Genomic DNA, 22,750 nt, shown 5'->3' on the forward strand with positions numbered 1-22,750 from the left:
AGGCGCGTGGAAGGATCTGGGCGTTTTCAAAGTCAGTTCTGCTTGTTGCCGGGAGGGGAGGGAGCGAGGCGAGAAGCCAGCCGCGGCCAGGAGCTCCTCTGTGAACGTGGGGCGTCACCGTGAAGCGCTGACCCGGGGTAGAGCGGGAGGCGGCCGTAGTCGAGAGGTGGGACCGGAAGAGGCACGGTCGGCGGGGGATGGAGAGACTGCGTAACGGTGCCGGAAGCTCCCAGCAGAGGCGGACACGGGTGAAGAAGACGGGGTGCCCTGTGGCACGCTATGAAAGAGGAAGTTCTGATGGTGCATCCATCCACAGCGTGAGAGGCTCGTGACACACCACGCGGGCGGGGTTGTCAGGGCGGTGGGCGTGCGCAAGGCCTTATGGGAGACGGGATGCAGGCAAGACAAGATTCCCCACCTCCAGGAGCGTCGTGGCTGCTGCTGGAGGGGTGATCGTTGAGAACACCGCGGACAGAATTAGGAAATGACCAAAAGCCCGTCAGGCACAGGACGAGGAGAAGAAAAGGAGTCGCAAGAAGGAAGAAGGGAGGTGCTCAGGAAGAAGGGCGTCCGAGGCCCCTGCTCCGGGCAGCCGCCACGGCCCTGGCTCGCAGGGCCCCGCGTGGGCAGGGGGTCCGGGACGGAGCCGGGCGCGCGTGGAAGGCCGGCCGGTGCAGTGCCGCGGGTGCAGGCCGGCGGGATGGGAGGAGAGCTCGGGCCCTCGGCCCCGCCGGCCCGGAAGGACAGGGCGGGCCTCCTGCCCGGCCTCCCGCCTCTGGCGAGGTCGGCGGGCCTCAGATGGCGCTGGGCACACGGGCGGCTGAGGACGGACCGACCCCCACGCGGCCGCTGGTCAGCTGTCGGGCTTGGCCGTCTGCTGGGGATGCCGCAGGCGGAGCACAGGGGCAGGGCAGCCACGGGGGCACCTCCTCCATTCTCTTGGGACGATGGCGTCAGCCCTCGGGGGCTTGCTCTGAACCAAACCTGGGCCCCAGGCTCAGGACGAAGGACACCCCGTGCAGCTCTCGGCCTTTCACTGGCCGAGGTCTATTCATTCTGGGCATTAGGAGGCAGGCTTGGCTCCCAGAAGGTCGGGGAAGAACCGCTGTTCTGTCTGTGTGCGCTTGGGAGGTCCTGGGCCGCGGGTTCCAGTCTCATCCCTGTCACTTTCAGAAGCTGTGTGACTCTGAGGGGTGCGCCTAACCTCTCTGGGCCTTGAAGGCTGGCTAGTGAGTGGCCGGGGCCGGGGGAGCACTTTCCCCATCAGCTCTCTAAGCTTCACTTGGATTAATCGGTGTCCCCGGTCTCTGCAGACCTGCCAGGGTGAAGGGCTCAGGGGGACCGAGGGAACAAATCAGCCGCAGCCAGCCATTCTGACACCTTTCTTCTCTCCTCGATGGAGTCAGCAGATAAGGAGCTTCGGGGAGCTGATCTGCGATCGGAGGGCCGCCCGGCCAGCTCTCTCAATGGCGGGTCTCCTGGCGTGGCTTGGATTTTCTCTAATTGGGTGCGGATCAGGACGCAGGGAAGGGAGCTGGGCGCAGGAAGAAAGCTCCGGAGGCTTTGTGTCGGGGAGGGAGGGGGCCGGCGCTGGGGTGGGGGAGGCCCTGGCCCAGCCAAGCTGCAAGGTCACCTTCCCTGGCCTTGCCCGGTAGTCCACAGGCCGTGGACGTGGCTAAGGATTGTCTCTGAGGACAGGAGGGTGGACGATTGGGAATTGAGGTGAGAGAACAGAGAGACGGAAAAGCAGTGAGCCCGTGCGGTTCCATCCCCAGAGCCCAGGGACCGGACAGCGAGCCCACCATCGGCCCGCAGAGCAGCGCCCGGCCCTCCCCGCGGGCCTGTGAGCCCCCGGGCTCCCGGCCCTCCCTGTGAACGGCAGCCGTGCCGGGGCCACCCACGCCGCCCTTCCCACATCTGGAAGTAGGGCAATGACTTCCCAGCACGCGCCCCTCCCTTGCCGCTGGCAGACATCACCAATCCATCACCACACTTTACTGCTGAGCTAAGGCTTGGCCGCGGCATCCTTCCGACGCAGCTCGCCCGGGGCCCCCCCCCCACCCGATCAATTAAATGAATCAGATTACAAGGTGGAATGTATTCTCTGTGGTGGATCTCAGCCGCTCTTTCCCGTTCCTAGTGTGCTTGCTCTGTCGCCCGCGTGCTCTGAAATGTTCCCCGGCAGACCCCCCGCCACCAAGGCGGCCACCACCTTCTGGAAGCCGGCGACCCAACATGGCCTTTCTCCGCAGGCTGTGGACCCACCCCTCCACCACGCCCATCACTCGCCGCTGGGGGGGTGTATTTGCTGTACACAGGAGTCTAACCAGCACCTCTCCCTTTCACCCCATAAATGAGGAACAACCCCCCCACCTTCGACAGCCCCCAAAACACCCACAGACTGCTCAGTTCCCCGCGTGGCCACCTGGCCCCCAGTGGAGAAACTGGGGAGTGGGGTGAGCTGGATGATGGCTAGATGGTAGAGATAGATAAACAGATGACAGACAGACAGACAGGAGCCTCTCACGGTTCTGAGAGCCTCTGGGCCGAGGCCGCCGTTCACTCGGCCCAGCTCCGCCGCACATAACAAGTGCTAGTTAACGGGCTCTCTAGAAAGAGGAGCCAGCCACCCCGGGCTAAGAACCTGGCAGCTGCGAGGCGTTTGCTTCCGGCGAGTGTGTGAGCCGAGCCACCTCTCCACGCTCACGCCGAGGGCTCGCGCGTGCCGTGACACACACAGCTAAACCTCCCTGAGGAGGAAGAAGAGGAGCCGGGGGACACCCAGCTCATGGTTGGGAGTGAAGGTCAACGTGTAACGTGAGAGACTTCTTGGCTCTTTCTCGGTCCTTGGAAGGAGGCACGAGGGGTAAACTGAGGGAATCCTGTCGCCCACAAAGCCTTCTTTGCTCTTGAACACTCTGGCCATGCTGCCTGTCTGTCTGGGAGCACGGCCTTCACCTGCCCTGGGTTCCGCACACGTGGAGGCTCTGCCGGGGGGAGGAGGGAGGGGGCACCAGAGCCCTGTCTCCCCAGGGAGAGAGCCAGGAGAGAGGGAAGGAGAGAGGGACAGAGGGGGAGAGAGCAAGCGGGGATGGAGGGAGGGAGGGAGAGAGAGGAGGGGAGGGGAGGAGAGAGGGACGGAGAGGGAGCGAGCAAGCGGGGATGGAGGGATGGAGGGAGGGAGGGAGGGAGAGGAGGGGAGGAGAGAGGGACAGAGGGAGAGAGCAAGCGGGGATGGAGGGAGGGAGGGAGGGAGGGAGAGGAGGGGAGGAGAGAGGGACAGAGGGAGAGAGCAAGCGGGGATGGAGGGAGGGAGGGAGGGAGAGGAGAGGAGGGGAGGAGAGGAGAGAGGGACGGAGGGGGAGAGAGCAAGCGGGGAGGGAGGGAGGGAGGGAGAGGAGGGGAGGGGAGGAGAGAGGGATGGAGGGGGAGAGAGCAAGCGGGGAGGGAGGGAGGGAGGGAGAGAGAGGAGGGGAGGAGAGAGGGACAGAGGGGGAGAGAGCAAGCGGGGAGGGAGGGAGGGAGGGAGAGGAGAGGAGAGGAGGGGAGGAGAGAGGGACAGAGGGGGAGAGAGCAAGCGGGGGATGGAGGGAGGGAGGGAGAGAGGAGAGGAGGGGAGGAGAGGAGGAGAGAGGGAGAGAGCAAGCGGGGATGGAGGGAGAGAGGGAGGGAGAGGAGAGGAGGGGAGGAGAGAGGGACAGAGGGGGAGAGAGCAAGTGGGGATGGAGGGAGGGAGGGAGAGAGAGGAGAGGAGGGGAGGAGAGAGGGACAGAGGGAGAGAGCAAGCGGGGATGGAGGGAGGGAGAGAGAGGAGAGGAGGGGAGGAGAGAGGGACAGAGGGAGAGAGCAAGCGGGGATGGAGGGAGGGAGAGAGCACCAGGCTTGAGGGGCGCAGCCAGCTCCGTCCAAAGTCACAGTGCACGCTGACGAAGGCGGGCTGTGTCCTAGGAGGAGCCAAGTTTCCCCACCCGGGCCCCTTCACACTAGGAAGACCCCTGAGTGGCTGAGGAGACGGAGGGCCACGGAGGCCCCTCACCATCCTGAGGACGTGGTCAGCAATTGGCCAGTTCTGCCAGTGTAGCCGAGTGTCTACCTGCCCTGGCTGAACTGCGGCCATACAGCAGGTCAGCCCCGCCCATCGCCCAGAGGCCCCGCCCATCGCCCAGAGGCCCCGCCCATCGCCCAGAGGCCCCGCCCATCACCAGGCAGGCCCCGCCCATCACCCTGTATGCCTCCGTCCAGGCCTGCCCAGCACAAGGTCAGCCTGGCGTCCCCTCCTGGGTGCCTTTTCTCCATGATGCTTTGCGGCGATTGGTGAATCTTATGAGCATTGCACGTCTATAAACAACAGTCCTCCTCCTCCTTGTGAAGAAGGGGCAGGCTGGCCCGGGCCAGCTCCTTCCCCTGTGCTCCTGGCTCTCTCTCCCTCGGGCCCGGCGCGCGGCCGACGAGTCCACGAGAGGCGCCAGGCCCGCCCGCAGCAGGTGCTCACCGAGTGCCGGCGTCGGGGCCGGCCGTGTCCTTCTCAACAGAGCCTGGCACATCCGCGTCTGACCGGCAGTCGCGCCTTTCCTCTCCAGCCTTCCCTCCCCTTGCGACGACTCTACAGCACGTCCTTTGAGGTGGATAAACAGAGAGGGATCCGATGTGGCACAGCGTCGGACGCGGCCAGCCCTCTACGTGGCGGTTATGGTTTTCATTGTGTAGCCCACAGTCCCTCCTCCCTGGCACGTCTTCGAGGTGAGCCCAGGGTGGATTTGAGATCCAGTCTCAGGCTCCAGTCCAGGCTGCTCTCCACCCTGGGATCCCCCTGCCGTGGCCTCGAGCGCTGGGGTGGCGGGTTCTTGCTGTCACTCCCAGCTTGGCACCCTTTCGGGACGCCCTCTAACCCGGACGCAGAGGTTGGCGAGCGGGCAGCTTAGGGGGCGCCCGCGCCTGGGGCCCCAGCCGTGCCCGGGCGAGGCTCCCTGAGAAGGTGGGGGCTGATTGCTGCAGCCCGCCTTTCCAGAGACTTCCGGAAGCTAAAGGACGCGAAAGCCCGCCGTGGTTAATCGCCGGGAGCCGTTTCCAGCTCCTGAAGCGGTGTGTGTTTCTCGCAGTCCCTCCTGCGGCACCTGGCCACGGACCCACGGCTGGGCCACCGAGCAGAAGAGCCACCTCTGTCCCGGTCGGGAACTGGGGCCCCGGGTGACCGGAAGCCGGCTTCGGGGATGGGGTCCCCGAGACTGGGAGCCGCTGGGGGCATGGAGGGCTGAGCACACCACACTTAGGACAAACGAGGTCTGCGTCCACCTGGGGCCCACACGCTCCCCGCCAGGAGCCCCAAATCCACAGCTCCCCTGTAGACGGGGAAGGAACTCTGAGCTCCTGACCCTGACCTCCAGCACCCCCGGGTCTGACCCCTGCCGGTCCCGCTGGCTTTGCCTCCCAGCCTGGCCGGCATCTCAGACGCCCCGCCTAGACCCCATCCCGACCACAGGTCCTGGGCATCTACCCTGTCCCGGCCCCCCAGATGCCATCCCGAGCCCTGACGTGACCCAGTGCCATCACTCCAGACGACAGTCGCGCGTCGGCACCCAGAGGCCCCCGCCGGCCACCTTCCCCCCAGCGTCGGCACCCAGAGGCCCCCGCCGGCCACCTTCCCCCCAGCGTCGGCACCCAGAGGCCCCCGCCGGCCACCTTCCCCCCAGCGTCGGCACCCAGAGGCCCCCGCCGGCCACCTTCCCCCCACCGGTGCCGCTCGACACCTCACGGGGAGCACGGGCCGCGGGCTGAGCCGGCCTCCCCAAGCGCTTACTGTTTAAGACACACGTCCCGAGTCCCGGCCCCACCCGTCCTACCGGCGAGTCTTGTTCACAGCTGTGCTCCTGGCCCCTAGAACCGTGCCCGGCACACAGCAGGCGTGCGAGAAAGACGTGCCGAGCTAGGGGATGTGGGGAGCACCGTCTCACGCAGCTGCACGCGCACCGTGTAAGACGGGGCGTGCTCAGAGTCGGGACGGTCCTCGTCTGTGGCTCCTGTCCAGTCAGCGCGTCGCCCACGCGCCAGAGGCTGTGGAACCGTCTTCTTCTGCGGGGGGGCGGTGGGGAGAGGGCGGGGGGGGGAGGAAACGCCGTCATAAAATCCGTCCACCCACCGCTCAAGGTCACCGCGCGGCGGGAGCTGAGATCCGGCCCCGGCTGCCCCAAGGCCACGCGTGCGGAAGCCTCGCGGAGGAAGCACGGCCCTGTCTGTGCCGGTCGCTGCGGGGCCCCGTCCGCCCCCCGGCACGGTGCCGAGACGCGGAACGCACCCCCAGCAGCCCGGAAGCTCCCGGCCCCATGGCACCCCCCCCACCTCCATCCCAGCCCCCCCACCTCCATCCCAGCCCGGGCCTTTGTCGAGAATAGACGCCGTCCCAGCACCGCCCGGCAGACTCCGAGGCGCGTGGAGAAGCAGCCCCGGGGCGGCGTCCGGCCACTCCCCAGTCTGCGGAAGACAGACCGTAGGAAGAACTTTCATCTCCCCACGAGCCACCTCAGCGTGCAAACTTTCCCCCATCTCCTCTCCCCGGCGCCTTCTCTATTTCATTTTATTTCGGTCGCGCGTGTTATTTGAGGTTACTATAGCAACGTGCCACCAGCTGGCACCGCCTAGTAATGCTGGCATTCAGGCAGGGAGCTGGCAGCGTTGGCTCTCTCCCTCCGTCCCTCCCTCCGCGCCCTCGTCCCCCCCTCCCCCCCCCCGGCAGGTGAGGGGGGGTGGGGGCCGCCCCTGGACTCCGCCCCCCGGTCACGGTGGAGGAGGAAGGCCGCCTCCGCCCCGGCTCTCCGCGCTCCGTGGAAGGCGGGAGCGTGTGAGCGCGAGGCCGTGAAGCGGAGGGGTCTACCGGGCCCCCCCAGACCCGCGGCCCCGGTGCTGCTGGGTGGCTAATGCGCGCACCGCACGGGGGCCGCGTCCCGGGGGGCGATCGGGCCCGCGGCCCGGGAGTCGGGGTACGGGCCGGAGCGGCGGCCTCGGGTCTGCCGGGGGGCTTCGGGGTGGGGGGCCGGGACGCGGCCCCCTCGCCTGTGGCGCAGCCCTCCGCAGTCAGCCGGGCGGCCGCCCCCCCCCCCCCGGTGCTTATTCTTACACGTCTGACCCAGTTTCGAACCGTGCCTCTTCGTGCTGCGACTCTGGTGAGGCCGCCGGGCGTGCGCCAGACTCCCGGGTTCAACGTCGCCCTGGAACTCCCTGTTCAGGGCCCCGCGGGCGTTCCGTGTGAAGAAGCCACCCCCCACCCCCACCCCGGGCGGCGGACGCGCTGCTCAGGCGCCGGTGAGTGAGGGCCGGGTGCCTGGTAGTAACTACGCCTGGCGGAACCTCTGCCGGGGATGAGAACGGGGGGATCCCCACCCCCGAGCGGCTTTTCTGGGTTGCTGGGGGGTGGGGGGCTGGGCGTGAGGGTGCTGGGAGTCTGGAGTCCTCCGGTGTAAAGTTTGAGCGATGGCGGTGAGCTCTGTGACCGGGGCAGATGTCAGCTGACCGCCCCCCCCCACCCCGTTCGTCCCCCAAGCCCACGCCGGGAGAGGGCAGGAGGCAGCTGCCGCCTGGCGGGCGGACCCACGCCGGAAGCAGAGCCGTCACCCTCCACGGCACGGCAAAGTGGGTTACTGCTTTAGAAAGGCAGGCGGCCGACGAGAGCCTTTCCCGACCCGGCTTCGGCGCCCGGCTCTACTCCAGGGGCCTCTGGGCCACATGCCCGTGGCTTCTCAGTGATCGGATTGCCGGGGGGGTGGCTAGCCACGGGAGTGGAGACGCGGGTGGGAAGTAAAAAAAACCAAACAACCCTCACTGCTCATGAACAGCCAAACACAGGTAAGCTGTCCGGACGCACGTCCTGCTCAGAGGCCCCGCCGGGCTTCCAGGGGGTCCCCGGCACAAAGAGACTCACACACAGCTGGCAAAAGTGATCCCCACCGTGCTCTGAACTCGTGCACGCCGCCCCCCACCTAACGGCCAGCAGCAACGCTCTCCTTCACACACGCTCGCTCGCCCGCTCGCGCTAGGGGGACCAGCATCCCCCTCCTGTAAAAATAATGTATTTTCTTTGTAAATGAAGCCTAGAAGTTTCCCCCCCCACACACACCCCAAACAAAGCTCCAGAAAAATAACAACCGTTTCAAGGTAGTGCAGGGCAACCTGGGTGGTTTTGTGCATTTTCTCCTCCCTTCAAATTCAAATCAAGCTGTGGAAATAACGAGCTTTCCAGCCCCATGCGTTTAGGGCCTCCTGCAGCCCCGCTGGCTGGACTTGACACACGCATGCACGCGCACACACGCACGCACGCACACACACACGCACACACACACACACACGCACACACACACAGCACACAGCTCACAGCTCAGCCAGGCTTTAAAAGTAAACTATTACCCGAGAGACGACTGCGTTTTCCCTCCTAACACCATCGATCGCAAAAAAAAATAAAAATAAAATAAATGCAATCAAAGCTCCCGGCGTCTCTTACCTCAACGCCGAGGACCGGCCGCCCACCCCGGAGCTCCGCTCCTCCCCGCGGCGGGAGAACTCCGGAGGGACGGGGAAGGAAGCCCTTTCCACCGTCGCTCTCCCCGTGCAGACGCAAGCGGTGTGGAGGGTCTGCTCACGTAGGAACAAATGAAAGCGAAGCAAAGTACAGGCGGCCGGCGGCCGTGCGTGCGGACGGCGAGGGAAGCCCTCTAGTGGCCGCAGGACGAACTCCTGAAGGAAGGAAGAGAGAGAGAGAGAGGATGGGGGGAGGGGGAGGGAGGGATGCGTGGAGGGGGGCAGGCGTCCGCCTCCCGCCCTTGCCGTTCCAGGGCCTCTCCTGCGCTGTCCCCAGCCGGTCCAGCCTGGCCGGGGGACGAGCCCGCCGCCCGCAGCTCACCTCTGGAGTCGCCGGGGCAGCGGGCGGGGAGGGAGTTCGGCGGGCGGCGCGTGTGGCGAGTGCTGGAGTCAGGCCGGGGTTCACGGACCAGCCCTCCCTCCCCCGCCCCGCGCGAGGCCGGTCCCACGAGGCCCAGTGGGCGCGCGAGGGTGGGGGTCACCGGCCGCCCCGCCGGCCTCTCACGCCAACCTCCCCCTCCTCCCCCTCCTCCTCCTCCCGGATCCCCTGCTCTCCAAGGCTCTGCTCGAGTCCCCGGTCATCTCACACCCTAGCGTGGCCTGGGACTGGGGGTCCCCCCCCCCGCCCCCATGGCCCTAGCCGTGGATGAGCGGGGTGTGCATGAGGAACGTGGGGCGGCACTGCAAACCCGCGACCTCGCGGGCGTGAGTGTTTGTGGAAATCGGTGCGGAAACCGTCTTCACGAGCCCAGGCAGCCGCCCCTGCTCCCGAAGCTGGCCGGCTCTCGGGGCTGCTGTTATTCCCAGAGAGGGCGGCCGGGGTCTGTGCAGGGTGGGGCCCCGGCGGACGCCCGCGGGTGCCGGCCAGGCCGTCTGCGGGTCTGCCCCGGGGCGGATCGTGGGGACCATGCTGGGGGGCGGCTGGGAACGGCGGACGCCCCAGCGCTCAGTCTGTGGTCCCCTGCTCCTTGGCTCCTGGCAATCTTCCTGTCGATCTGGACCGGGCCTCCCTCCGGGTCCCCACGGGGACTCAGCCCTGCGTTCCCAGCTCAGCCGCGAGCTCTCCGGGAGGGCACCCCGCCCTCCTCCCTCCCTCCCCCCGAGCCTGCGTCAAGCGCTGCGCCCGGCATCGCCGACCCCCGCAGAGCCTCACCCGCGCGTCCGGGTGTCACGGGCCGTCCGTCCCCCTGATAGCTCCAGGGTGGGGGTGGCGGACGGGCCGGCGTGCTGTCTGCAGGTGAGAAGATTTGGAGGCGCTCGCGGAAAGGATGGGAACGGGAACGTGTGTCGGCGTGGCCGGGCGGGCGAGACTCCGCAGGCGGAGGCGGGCGGGGTTGGTAGAGCGTCTGACCGGTGGATTTCCCAGGGAGGGGGTTGCGGTGTGGCGGCCGTGGCTCCGTCTGGGCTGGCACACTGCGTGTGGTGTGGCGGCCGTGGCTCCGTCTGGGCTGGCACACTGCGTGTGGTGTGGCGGCCGTGGCTCCGTCTGGGCTGGCACACTGCGTGTGGTGGCCGTGGCTCCGTCTGGGCTGGCACACTGCGTGTGGCGGCCGTGGCTCCGTCTGGGCTGGCACACTGCGTGTGGCGGTCGTGGCTCCGTCTGGGCTGGCACACTGCGTGTGGTGTGGCGGCCGTGGCTCCGTCTGGGCTGGCACACTGCTTGTGGTGAGGTGGTCGTGGCTCCGTCTGGGCTGGCACACTGCTTGTGGCGGCCGTGGCTCCGTCTGGGCTGGCACACTGCTTGTGGTGAGGTGGTCGTGGCTCCGTCTGGGCTGGCACACTGCGTGTGGTGAGGTGGTCGTGGCTCCGTCTGGGCTGGCACACTGCTTGTGGCGGCCGTGGCTCCGTCTGGGCTGGCACACTGCTTGTGGTATGGTGGTCGTGGCTCCGTCTGGGCTGGCACACTGCTTGTGGCGGCCGTGGCTCCGTCTGGGCTGGCACGCTGCTTGTGGCGGCCGTGGCTCCGTCTGGGCTGGCACACTGCTTGTGGTGTGGCGGCCGTGGCTCCGTCTGGGCTGGCACACTGCTTGTGGCGGCCGTGACTCCGTCTGGGCTGGCACACTGCTTGTGGCGGCCGTGGCTCCGTCTGGGCTGGCACACTGCGTGTGGTGAGGCGGCCGTGGCTCCGTCTGGGCTGGCACACTGCGTGTGGTGGCCGTGGCTCCGTCTGGGCTGGCACACTGCGTGTGGCGGCCGTGGCTCCGTCTGGGCTGGCACACTGCGTGTGGTGAGGCGGCCGTGGCTCCGTCTGGGCTGGCACACCCGCACCGCCGCATCCCGTGGATGCTGATTTAGACCCCACGGAGCCAAGCCCAGCATGAGTTCAAGGTCATCCTCCCTCACAGAACCTTTCCCAGGGTCCGAGCGGAGGAGGGGCCGCGGGCCGGCCTGGGGGTGCGGGACAGGCGTGGCACCTAGCAGGTGCTCAGGGAGTCCCGTTCCCCAGCCGCCCGCCGGCGTTCCCTTGGCGCGACGTTTCACCGCCGCTCTGGTTCGCCGAGGCTTCCTCCCGCAGTCCGCTCTCCGGTTCTCGCCGTGGGCGGCGGCGTGTCTTCTGGCTGGAGGCGAGGGGAAGGGGGAGACGAACCCCGCCGTCTGCTCCCTCCCGGTCACAGTCCGCTCTCGGCTTCTTGCAGAGTCATTTCGTGGCCTGCATGACCGCCATCTTGGATCAGATGGGAGACCAGCACTATTCCTTCTATATCGAGAACTTCCACAGCAACGCAGACCTGGTGGTGAGTTGGGGGGGGGCTGGGGCGGGGCGGGGGCCAGGCGATCCCCCCCCTCGGGGCTGGCACCTGCAGCCGCGTGCGGGTGGGGATGGTGTCGACCACGCGGCCCGCGTGAGCTCTAGCGGGCGGCTGGCAGTCACGTCTGCCAGGGCTTAAGAACACGAGGGCGAGTGGCGGCCCGGGGCGGGGACCCGGGTCTGTCGCCGGCCGGCGGCGTGGCTCTGGGCAGGCCGGCTGCTCCCGCAGACCCCCTCCCCCGGTCCCCACTGGGCCAGGAGCCTCGCGGTGCCACCGTCAGGGCCAGCCATGTCCCCCGGGGACGCCCAGGCTGGACAATCACCGTAACTAATAATGATTCCTATCACTACTGATCGATACCCACCACCTCCAGGCCAGCACTTGCAAGCACGTGCAGACATCAAGCCCCATGTTAGCACCTAGCAGGCAGTACCCGCTCAGCCCTGGTGGTGGCCTAAGGAGTGGACTTAGCACCTAGCAGGCAGTACCCGCTCAGCCCTGGTGGTGGCCTGTGAGGTGGACTTAGCACCTAGCAGACAGTACCCGCTCAGCCCTGGTGGTGGCCTGTGAGGTGGACTTAGCACCTAGCAGACGGTACCCGCTCAGCCCTGGTGGTGGCCTGTGAGGTGGACTTAGCACCTAGCAGACAGTACCCGCTCAGCCTTCGTGGTGGGCCTGAGGCGTGGACTTAGCACCTAGCAGGCAGTACCTGCTCAGCCTTTGTGGTGGGCCTGAGGTGTGGACTTAGCACCTAGCAGGCAGTACCCGCTCAGCTTCGTGGTGGCCTGTGAGGTAGACTTAGCACCTAGCAGACATTACTTGCCCAGTCTTCGCGGTGGCCCGAGGCGTGGACTCAGCACCTGGCATCAGCCCTGGCGGTGGCCTGAGGCGTGGACTCAGCACCTGGCATCAGCCCTGGCGGTGGCCCGAGGCGTGGACTCAGCACCTGGCATCAGCCCTCGCGGTGGCCCGAGGCGTGGCCGTCGCCCCATGTGCTGGGCTGGAGTCCTGCCGGGGACAGATGTGATTCCACGAGGAACCAAGACCCTTGGGGAGCCGCCGCGCCACCTCCAGAACTTAGCCATTTAGCTTAAAGCAGCGACTTTCGAACTAGGTTCCCCTCGCTTCCCTGCCCTCTGCCATACAGAGACACACACGCCCGCACACACCCTGCACCTGTGACACACACGCACACCCATGTGCACACGCACACACGTATACACACACGTGTGCACACACAGACAACGTGAACCGCTGTGCGGCAGCCTGGGATGGAGAGCCAGGGCCACACGATGTGGGGCCGGTGTGCCCCGTGCACGCGTGTGCCTGTGCGAGCGCCCACGGGCCGGGTGACACGCGCGTGTGTTGTGTGAGCACCCACGGGCCGGGTGACACGCGCGTGTGCCGTGCGGTTTCAGGACTTCCTGATGGAGACCTTCATCATGTTCAAGGACCTGATCGGGAAGAACGTGTACCCGGGGGACTGGATGGCCATGGGCATGGTCCAGAACAGGTGAGCAGCCGCCACGGCCAAGGCAGCGCGGCGGGGGGCGGGCACGGGGGCAGCGGGGGCACGGGGGCAAACGGGGGACACGGCGGCAAAGGAATGGGGTGATACATGCTGGGGACAGAGGTCGCAGGAAGACGCGTGCCGGGGTCAAAGGTCACAGGAAGACGCGAGCCAGGGTCAGAGGTCCCAAGAAGACACGTGCTGGGATCAAAGGTCGCAGGAAGACACGTGCCTGGGTCAGAGGTCACAGGAAGACATGTGCCGAGGGCAAAGGTTGCAGGAAGACGCGGGCCAGAGTCAGAGGTCACAGGAAGATGCGGGCCAGGGTCAGAGGTCACAGGAAGACGCGTGCTAGCGCAGAGGTCCCTGGAAGACTTGTGCGGGGCCCGGGGTCTGTGCAGGGTCCGGGTGCCTGGCCGCCAGCCCGCCTCACATGCGGTCCCGTGTCCCGTGTCCCGTGTCCCGTCGGGCCCTCGGGCTCTGCTTTGGAGGAAGGAGGCGATCGGGGCGGGGGTCCCTGCCTCAGTGGCTGCGCGTGCTCAGCACACACGGCTGGTGCACACTCGACCTCCGCGCCCACTGCGGCCTTGGGCGAGGGCGCGGGTGCCGCTGCCGCACAACTCCAAGGCCACGGCCTCGGGATGGGCCCAGAACCGCGGGGCCACGGTGACACAGGGCCAGGGAGGGGGTCGCAAGGTGACACAGGGCCAGGGAGGGGGTCGCAGAGGCCCGGCAGGGGCGGGGGGGGGGAGACGCTCACGGGAAGCCAGCGCAGGGCGTGCGCGGCCGAGAACCCGCTAGAACGCCGCCCGGAACAGAGCGCGCCCGGAACGGCGAGAAGGCCCATCAATAAGAAGGTGATTAAAGAACCGCGAAGCAGCCGCCCGCCCGCCCGCCCGCCCGCGCGGTGATTAAGACGGATGATGGACGTCCGCGCGCGCTGGCGGGAGCAGAGCACACGATTGATCCTCGCGTGGGAGAGATGAGCGGCTGGGGGGCGGCGTGTAGCCCCCGCCGGCCGGACGCCAGCCCGGGGCTCGCGGGCGGGGGCCGGGGCTCTGCCCGGAGGGGGCGGGCGGCAGCCTGGTTGGCTGGGAAGGCGTGATTCCTCTCTGTCGCTTGGAACGGGCGACCGGAATCTTCTGCCATGGGCCACTGACGTCGTGACCCCGAGGCCCCGCCGACTCTGGGGGGGCTTGTCACGCGGCGGGCGCGGGCTGGGGTCTCCGTGCGCTCGGATGCCGGCTGGCGCGGGTGCCCCGGTGGGCACATCGGCCTCGTGTCTCGGAGCCGCTCCCCGAGGGAGGGCCAGGAGGGCGCGGCGCGGCGGGGCGGGGCGGGGGTCCCCGGGACGCCCGCGCTGGGATTCTGGCAACCTTCTCTCCCCTTCCAGAGTCTTCCTGAGAGCCATCAACAAGTTTGCAGAGATCATGAACCGGAAGTTCCTGGAGCACACGCACTTCGAGTTCCAGGTGAGCGGAAGGGCCTGGGGGGACCCGGGGGACCATCCTCCGCGGCTCGGCCATCTCAGGGGCCACCGCGCCCCACTCCCCAAAGCGCACGGGCCCACGGGGACGCGGGGACCTCGGGCTCCACACGCGGCAGAGCCGCACAGCGCCCCGACGGAAGTGTGACCTCCCGTCCCGTGCGCTGCGCGTCCCTGGAAATCACGCGTGTGTCTGAGACATCGCGGCGGCCGACGGTCCCGGCCCGGCACAAGAGGAACCGGCCCCCAAAGCAGGGTGCCGGAGGAGACCCCCAAGGCGGCTGCTCCCTTCCGGGGAGCGCCTGACGCAAGCCCCCCGCAGCGGGGAAGAACAACCCGGCGACTCACGAACACGGCACTGGCTCGTCCGCCAGGACCGAACCCGCGCCCTCGTCACGGCGGACTCAGAACGCGCGTCAAGAAGACGGGCACCCGGGGACCGACCCCGGGCCGGCCTGGCGGGCGGGCGGCCGTAGCGACTCCGGGTCTCGCCCTGGCCACCGCGCGTGGACCCAGCACCCCCGGGGCCTGCCCCGACTCGGTGGTTAGGCCGACGGCCGCTCCGCGCCTCCGGGATCCAGGGGTCACTGCCCGCGCGGGTGGGCGTCGGGATCCCGCGAGCTGACTCCCGTGAAGCGCGCACGGCGGCGGGGCACACGCGGAGCTTCTCTGTGCGAGCCCACGTCCTCGTCACCAGCCCCGTCATCTTCGTGGCCTCTCGCCCCACGCCGTGCCCGGCAGCCATTCCCACCGCCGTCGACACCACGTACGTAGTAGGAGCTTTTCCCGCGAGCGCCATCGCCGTCTTCGTCATCACAGCGGGGCTGGAGGAGAGGGACGCGGCCCCCGCTGTCACACACCAACAATCGTGTTGAGCCACGCGGTGCCCGGTGACACCGACACCGGGTAGAAGGCGTCTGTGCTTCTACTGAGGGCCCCTCGGGTGCTTGGTGAAAACAGCCTGAGATCGGGGTCGTTTTTCAGCCTCCGCTGTGCACGCGCGCTCTTCCTCCCCGGGTGAGGATGGATGGTCGCCTGTCTGCTGCCTGGAACACGCCTTGTCTCCTCCTTACAGCCTCATTAATTATGCACTTAACATCGGCAGGGCCGGCATCCATCACGGAGCTCCGCCGGCCCGGCTGCCCTGTCCAGGGGAGGGGTGGGGGCCGGGAGGTGAGCCCTCAGACCTTCTCCAGGGCTGTGACTTTGTCGTCCAAAGGGCAGACGTGCGGCACGGCTGTGTGGGTGCCAAGCACTGGGGATGAAAAGAAAGACACACCCAAGCTGGAGGGCCTCCGGGGACGCTGCGCCGAAGCAGGCAGGGCTGGGGAGATTTCCCTGGTCCACGCAGCGCCGGCGCGGACAGACCTGGCAGAGATTATGCAAAGTGACGGAAAGGCAAACACTGTGCGGACTCATTTACATGGGGAGCCTGCAGGGGCCAAGCTCACGACAGTGAGAACGGAAGGACGGGCGTTACCAGGGCGGAGGAGGCAAAGCCGGTCAGCGGTGGAGTTACAGTTACACAAGGGGCAGCCGGGCTGGGAAGGCGGCTTTAGGGTACAGTGCTTGCCTAGCAGGCAGGAAGCCCTGGCTTCCATTCCTCAGAACCACATACACAGAAAAGGGGGAGTCAGGAGGACCCTGTCAGTAACGTATGCTGCGGAGTCGCTAAGAGGGAGGGTTGTGGATATTTTACTACAAAGAAATGATATATGAAGAAGCCCCAGTTTAACCTTTGTGCAAAGTATACATGGATTGAACCTCCTCATAGTACCTTATAAATCTGTATAGAGATTATATGTTAATTAAATTGAAAAGAGTTGTTTGTTTTAGGAAGGCAAGTCCTAGAGTAATAGGAACTTACAATTCAAATGCCCCTTTGATCATTCGGGACAATTTATTTTGCCTTTCTGAGACTCAATTTTCCGACACCTAAAGTGAGGACAAAAGAATACAAATGACTCTGTTTCTTCCGAGGCGCTTGTGAAGTGTACGGCTCATTAACAAAGTCATTCTGCAAACAGGCCCAGAACCCATGCTAGGTCAGACAAGATGCTAGGTGTTGGTGGCGTACTAGCGCATAATGAGGTCTTTGCCTGCGTCCTCTCTATCCAGCAGGTGGTATAGAAAGCAAATGTATTTAAATGTCATAAATCCTTGGAGAAAATAGGAAGATCACTGTTCAAGGCCAGCCTAGGCAGACGTTAGCAAAATGCTCTTTGAAAAATCAGCCAGCTGCGGCTCACACCTGCAACCCCAGCGATGCAAAAGGAACAGGTGTGGCTCAAGGAGCGGCCTAGTGGGCAGGTCCTGAGCTCAGCCCCCGGTCTGTCCCAGCTACGTAATAAAACCAGTCCTCCGTGCTGGGAACACTGGGGCGCAGGCTTCAGTCGGCTTTCCCGGGAGGTGGCCGGCGGCCGTGGTCACGTGAGCTGGGAATGGAGGCAAGTGGCGTGTCATGTGAGCCAAGTCTGAGGGCCTTGCGGCTGAAAGAAGAGCCGGAACCACGGGGAAGCCAGCATTTAACACAGAGTCCCAGCCCCAGCCATGGGGGCGGGGGGGGCAGGACAGTTCCCAGGTGAGGGCAGGGCCCTGGGAACTCGCGTTTCTAACAAGTTCCCAGGTAACACTGCTTCAGGTTCTGAAATGGCAAAAAACGGGAGGAAAGGGCAGAGTGTGCTAAGGCAGGATGGGCTCCAGGCAGGCGCTCTGCTGTCAGGTGGACTGGAGAGGCCTTTCAGCGAGGCCGCCAGTCCCAGGCCCTCCATCTCCATCCGCCACGTTAGCAGAGAGTCCAGCCTTCCCCGTCCAGGCGAGGGATTCACCGTTCAACAAAGGGAAACAAAAGAGCAGAGCAACAAAAGGCCAGCCCCGAAACCCTGCTCCTCGTCCAGTCTTGCTGGCAGAGAGGGGACGTCAGCGATGCTGAGAGGTCCACCCATCGTCCTGCCCTTGGCCAGCCTGCTCATTCCAGAGCCAGTGCCAGTCTGAAAATCGCAGAGGCACCATTAGGCTGGTCCTGCCGCTGTCCGCTGTCTTCTGCCACCCTCGTTAATTATTCACGTCAACCGGGGCTTCCTAGGCCTCCCCGCCTCCGCCCGCCCCGTGACTGCCCCCTCCTCTCTCCTTTCCAGCTGTGGAACAATTATTTTCATCTGGCAGTGGCTTTTATCACTCAGGATTCTCTGCAGCTGGAGCAGTTCTCCCACGCCAAGTACAACAAAATCCTGAGCAAGTAGGTTGTGTTCTTGGATCTCTGGAGGTGGGAGGGGTTCTCAGATGCTCAGCGAGGAGGCCTAAGCCAGTGTTTTTCCTCTCCCAGGTACGGTGACATGAGGCGATTAATTGGCTTCTCCATCCGTGACATGTGGTACAAGCTCGGTGAGTAGCAACCGTGTCCAGAAAGACACAAGCGCACACACATGCACACACATATACACAACCATGTACGCAAGCACACGCACACACACACACACTTCCTGGAGACCTCCAGAGAGCACTAGGGTGGGATCTGGGAATTGCAGGATATCACTGGAGGCAGCTGGTCCTGTCAACTGAATGAGAGGGTGTACGGCTCCACGCCCCAACCAGAGGTGAGCCTGCTTCTCAGGAGGTGAGAAGTCAAAGGAGCTACAAGAGAGAGGAAGGGACAGTACTGATGGGAACTTGTGTCCTCAGGCATCACAAGGTGCTTGTGCAAAGGGGAAATCCCTTTCCTTCCACTGATGAGGAGCTGGAAGAGGGAAGTTACTTGCCAAGCATGCATTCCCTCCATAAAGACAGACACCATCAACTTTGTCCACAGCCCAAACCCTGCTCCATAAATATGTGCTGGATGGGTAGATGAATGGATAAACAAGTGTGTGGGTGGATAGTGGATGGATGGGTGGGTGGATGAATGGGTAGGTGGATGGATAAATGGGTGGGTGGACAGAGGGAATGACAGATGGATGGATGGATGGATGGATAGTGGAGGGATGGATGGATGGTGGAGGGATAGATGAGTGGATGGATGAATGGATTGGGGGTGGGTGGGTGGATAAATGGGTTGATGGTTAGAGGGAATGGTAGATGGATAGATGGATGGATGGATAGGTAGGTGGGTGGATAAATGAGTGGATGGATGGAGGGAATGATGGATGGATGGATGGGTAGGTGGGTGGATAAATGGGTGGATGGATAGAGGCGAGGATAGATGGATAGACTGGTAGATTTGGGGGCAGCAATGAAGAATAAAGGGTCTAACTCTGACTTTGGGGCTCTTCTCCACATCTCTGGTGTGCATTCCTGTTCTGGGCATGGCTGTTGGCCCTCTTCAGTAGAGATCTGCAAAGGCTGTACCTGTCTCTTGGCCTTAACCTCCATGGCAGCTCTGGACTTGGCTTCCTGCTTCCGCCAACCCAACCTCTTGGTGTCTTCCAGTCTCTGTGGGTTTTCTGGGCAGCACTTGTGTGTCCTTTTCAGCAAGGCCTGGTCGCACAGCACAGTGGACAGGTGCCGTGTCTGTGCTGTGTCTGTGCTGCTGGCAGGCATCTAGGCATTGGCTACGCATGTGTGCTGGTTGGCAGGAAGGCTGTGGGCTGGCTCACAAAGCCCAAGGCTGAACCCGAGGACCCAGGCACAGAACAGACGGCCACGTCTCTGCCAGGTGCCAAGCCCTGTCTCCTAAGAGCCATGAGGCCACAACAAGGAGACCTGGCCTCTCTGGGCCCAAGTGGAGGAAACCTTCTTAAGAGGTGTTCATGAGGTCAGAGGGCAAGGCCGGGATCAGGGGAAGCCACAGGGGCTGCCACACCCTGGCGCCATCAGCTGCCATTCTGGCTCTTTCCTCACCAAAGCTGGATGTGGCCTGTATCCCCGAGACCTGCAGGAGCCCAGGCAGGTGTGTCAATGAGTGGTCCACGTTTGGGGTAGGATAATCTGTGGGTCATTGTGGTTGTGACACTGAGCTGGCCCTGGCCTCTAAGGTGCCAGCGGCCCTCCGGATGTGACAGTCATAATTCTCCCAATGCTGACAAATATCCCCAGGACAGAGACCTTATCTCTGTCCCACTGATTTCAAAAAGCATTTGCATCTATCTTTGTATACTTTAACGTAATAAGTAACGTATGCATCATTTATTATTGCGTAGCAGTAGTGTACTCAAGAGGAAAGAAGAGTCTGAGCACAGAGAAACTGACACGTCGCCTCCCAAAGCCGCCGTGGCCTCTGTGGGCACGACCCTGGCTGGCCCTGGCCCACTGGAACGCCGGCCTGCTCATCCTCACATCTTCCAGTTTTTCAAAAGAAACCAGGAAATGGGTCTTGAACACATGCTTTTTGCATTTGTGAATAGGGAGGAGAATTAATCGAAAGGTTTTTGTGGAAGGAAGAGGTACAGATGTAGCTCACTTTCCAACATGCACACTCTGCTTGGCACCGGCAGGGACCCACAAGCTGAAGTGGCCTGTGTGGCCCGCATGGTCTGTGTGCTTTGTGAGACCTGTGGTGGTCTGTGTGGTCTTCACGGTCTACGTGGTCTGCATGGTCTGTGTGGCCTGCATACTCTGCACAGTCTGCATGGTCTCTGGTGGTCTTCATGGCCTGCGGTGGTCTGTGGTGGTCTGTGTGGTGTGCGTGGTCTCCAGTGGTCTGTGTGGTCTGCGTGGTCTGCGTGGTCTCCGGTGGTCTGTGTGGTCTGTGTGGTCTGCGGTGGTCTGCATGGTCTCCGGTGGCTTGCATGGTCTGCGTGGTCTGCATGGTCTCTGGTGGTCTGCATGGTCTCCGGTGGTCTGTGTGGCCTGCATGGCCTGTGGTGGTCTCTGCGTGGTCTGCGGTGGTCTCTGGCGGTCTGCGTGGTCTGCAGTGGTCTCCGGTGGCTTGCATGGCCTGCGGTGGTCTCCGGTGGCTAGCGTGGTCTGCGGTGGTCTCTGGTGGTCTGCGTGGTCTGCGTGGTCTCTGGTGGTCTGCATGGTCTGCGGTGGTCTCTGGTGGCTTGCGTGGTTTGTGGTGGTCTCCGGTGGCTTGCATGGTCCACGGTGGTCTCTGGTGGGCTGCGTGGTCTGTGGTGGTCTCTGGTGGTCTGCGTGGTCTGCGGTGGTCTCTGGTGGGCTGCGTGGTCTGCGGTGGTCTCTGGTGGGCTGCGTGGTCTGCGGTGGTCTCTGGTGGTCTGTGTGGTCTGCGGTGGTCTCCGGTGGCTTGCGTGGTCTGCGGTGGTCTCTGGCGGTCTGCGTGGTCTGCAGTGGTCTCTGGCGGTCTGCGTGGTCTGCAGTGGTCTCTGGTGGCTTGCATGGCCTGCGGTGGTCTCTGGCAGTCTGCGTGGTCTGCGTGGTCTCCGGTGGTCTGTGTGGTCTGCATGGTCTGTGGTGGTCTCTGGCGGTCTGCGTGGTCTGCGGTGGTCTCCGGTGGTCTGCGTGGTCTGCGGTGGTCTCCAGTGGCTTGCATGGCCTGCGGTGGTCTCTGGCGGTCTGCGTGGTCTGCAGTGGTCTCTGGCGGTCTGCGTGGTCTGCAGTGGTCTCTGGCAGTCTGCATGGCCTGCGGTGGTCTCTGGCGGTCTGCGTGGTCTGCGGTGGTCTCCGGTGGCTTGCATGGCCTGCGGTGGTCTGCGTGGTCTCCAGTGGCTTGCATGGTCTGCGGTGGTCTCTGGCGGTCTGCGTGGTCTGTGGTGGCCTGCGTGGTCTGTGTGGTCTGCAGTGGTCTCCGGTGGTCTCTGGTGGTCTGCATGGCCTGTGGTGGTCTCCGGTGGCTTGCATGGCCTGCGGTGGTCTCTAGCGGTCTGCGTGGTCTGCGGTGGTCTCCTGCTGTCTGCGTGGCCTGCGGTGGTCTCCGGTGGTCTGCGTGGTCTGCAGTGGTCTCTGGTGGTCTGCATGGTCTGCAGTGGTCTCTGGCAGTCTGCATGGCCTGCGGTGGTCTCCGGCGGTCTGCGTGGTCTGCGGTGGTCTCTGGTGGTCTGCGTGGTCTGCGTGGTCTGCGGTGGTCTCCGGTGGCTTGCATGGCCTGCGGTGGTCTCTGGCAGTCTGCATGGCCTGCAGTGGTCTCCGGTGGTCTGTGTGGTCTGCAGTGGTCTCCGGTGGTCTCTGGCAGTCTGCATGGCCTGCAGTGGTCTCCGGTGGTCTGTGTGGTCTGCAGTGGTCTCCGGTGGTCTCTGGTGGTCTGCGTGGTCTGCAGTGGTCTCTGGTGGTCTGCGTGGTCTGCATGGTCTGCGGTGGTCTCCAGTGGCTTGCATGGCCTGCGGTGGTCTCCGGCGGTCTGCATGGTCTGCAGTGGTCTCCGGTGGCTTGCATGGTCTGCAGTGGTCTCTGGCAGTCTGCATGGCCTGCAGTGGTCTCCGGCGGTCTGCGTGGTCTGTGGTGGTCTCCGGTGGTCTGTGTGGTCTGCGTGATCTGTGGTGGTCTCTGGCGGTCTGCATGGCCTGCGGTGGTCTCCGGAGGTCTGCGTGGTCTGCGGTGGTCTCTGGTGGTCTGCGTGGTCTGCGGTGGTCTCCGGTGGCTTGCATGGCCTGTGGTGGTCTCCGGCGGTCTGCGTGGTCTGCGGTGGTCTCCGGTGGCTTGCATGGCCTGCGGTGGTCTCTGGCGGTCTGCGTGGCCTGCACAGTCTGTGGTTCCCTGCCATGGTCTCTTTTTCCAGCCCTCTCTCTCAGGCAGGGCCACATTGTGTAACTGGGAGCTGGGCTTCCTTTGCCTCCTGCCGCTTGCTCTCTCCTTCATGTCCTTTATTGCACTGTCTTGCACACACGCGGTTTTACTCAGGTATAGATTATGTGCTGGCAGGAGTTCCTGTGCTCCAATTATGCTGATGAATGGAAAGATGTTGCGGAGCACCCCACCGGCTTAGGTTCCAGCACAGCAGAGCTGGAAGCGCCCTTCGCACACCATGTTGCCCGCCATTTTTCAAATGTTTATTTTCAGCTGTGGCCCAATAAAAAGTTCATGCACGATAAGTAAATCGGATGAAACTCGACCTATTCTCATCAAAGTCAGCTGGAACCCAGAGCCCGTTCCAATGGGCTTGAGCTCCGACATAGACCCCCGGTGGTGTGCTGGAGACAGGTCCCAGAGCATGGCAGAAAACCACGCCTGACCCAGGAGGACACAGACTAGAGGCCAGCCTCGGCAAAGCAGCGAGGCCTATGAGAAACACGAACCAAATAGTACATGGACTAGGGGCGTTGCTCAAGTGGTAGAGCGCCTGCCTCGCGAGTGTGAGACTCCGAGTTCCACTAGTACCACCAAGATAGAGACAGACGCAGGAGCAGACGAGGGCAGAGGGGATGGTTTCAGGGCGACGGCACGCCTATTTATTGCTCGTTGTCCTTCCCCCTCTTTCTTTCTGGGAACACAACAATGCCTTCTCCCCTGGCCAGCTTTGACTTCCTAAGGAAGCTGCCGCGGTCAGGTTTCTGTGACACCCCTAACTTAGAAATCTGGATTGTGTAGGTGGAGCGTCAGGGTGAGGCT

The 22,750-nt window shown here is 64.3% G+C and overlaps 1 protein-coding gene across 1 annotated transcript in view; it reads left to right on the top strand.

The window, feature by feature from the left end:
* Positions 1-22,750, top strand: part of Dock2 (dedicator of cytokinesis 2) — a 160,259-nt gene that overhangs the window by 114,645 nt on the left and 22,864 nt on the right. Inside the window, 5 exon segments of the mRNA XM_048334161.1 lie at positions 11,202-11,300; positions 12,734-12,828; positions 14,219-14,297; positions 17,449-17,549; positions 17,637-17,695. Coding sequence (XP_048190118.1) covers positions 11,202-11,300; positions 12,734-12,828; positions 14,219-14,297; positions 17,449-17,549; positions 17,637-17,695 — 433 coding nt within the window.

Source organism: Perognathus longimembris, chromosome 25, assembly GCF_023159225.1.
Source record: "Perognathus longimembris pacificus isolate PPM17 chromosome 25, ASM2315922v1, whole genome shotgun sequence".
NCBI lineage: Eukaryota > Metazoa > Chordata > Mammalia > Rodentia > Heteromyidae > Perognathus > Perognathus longimembris.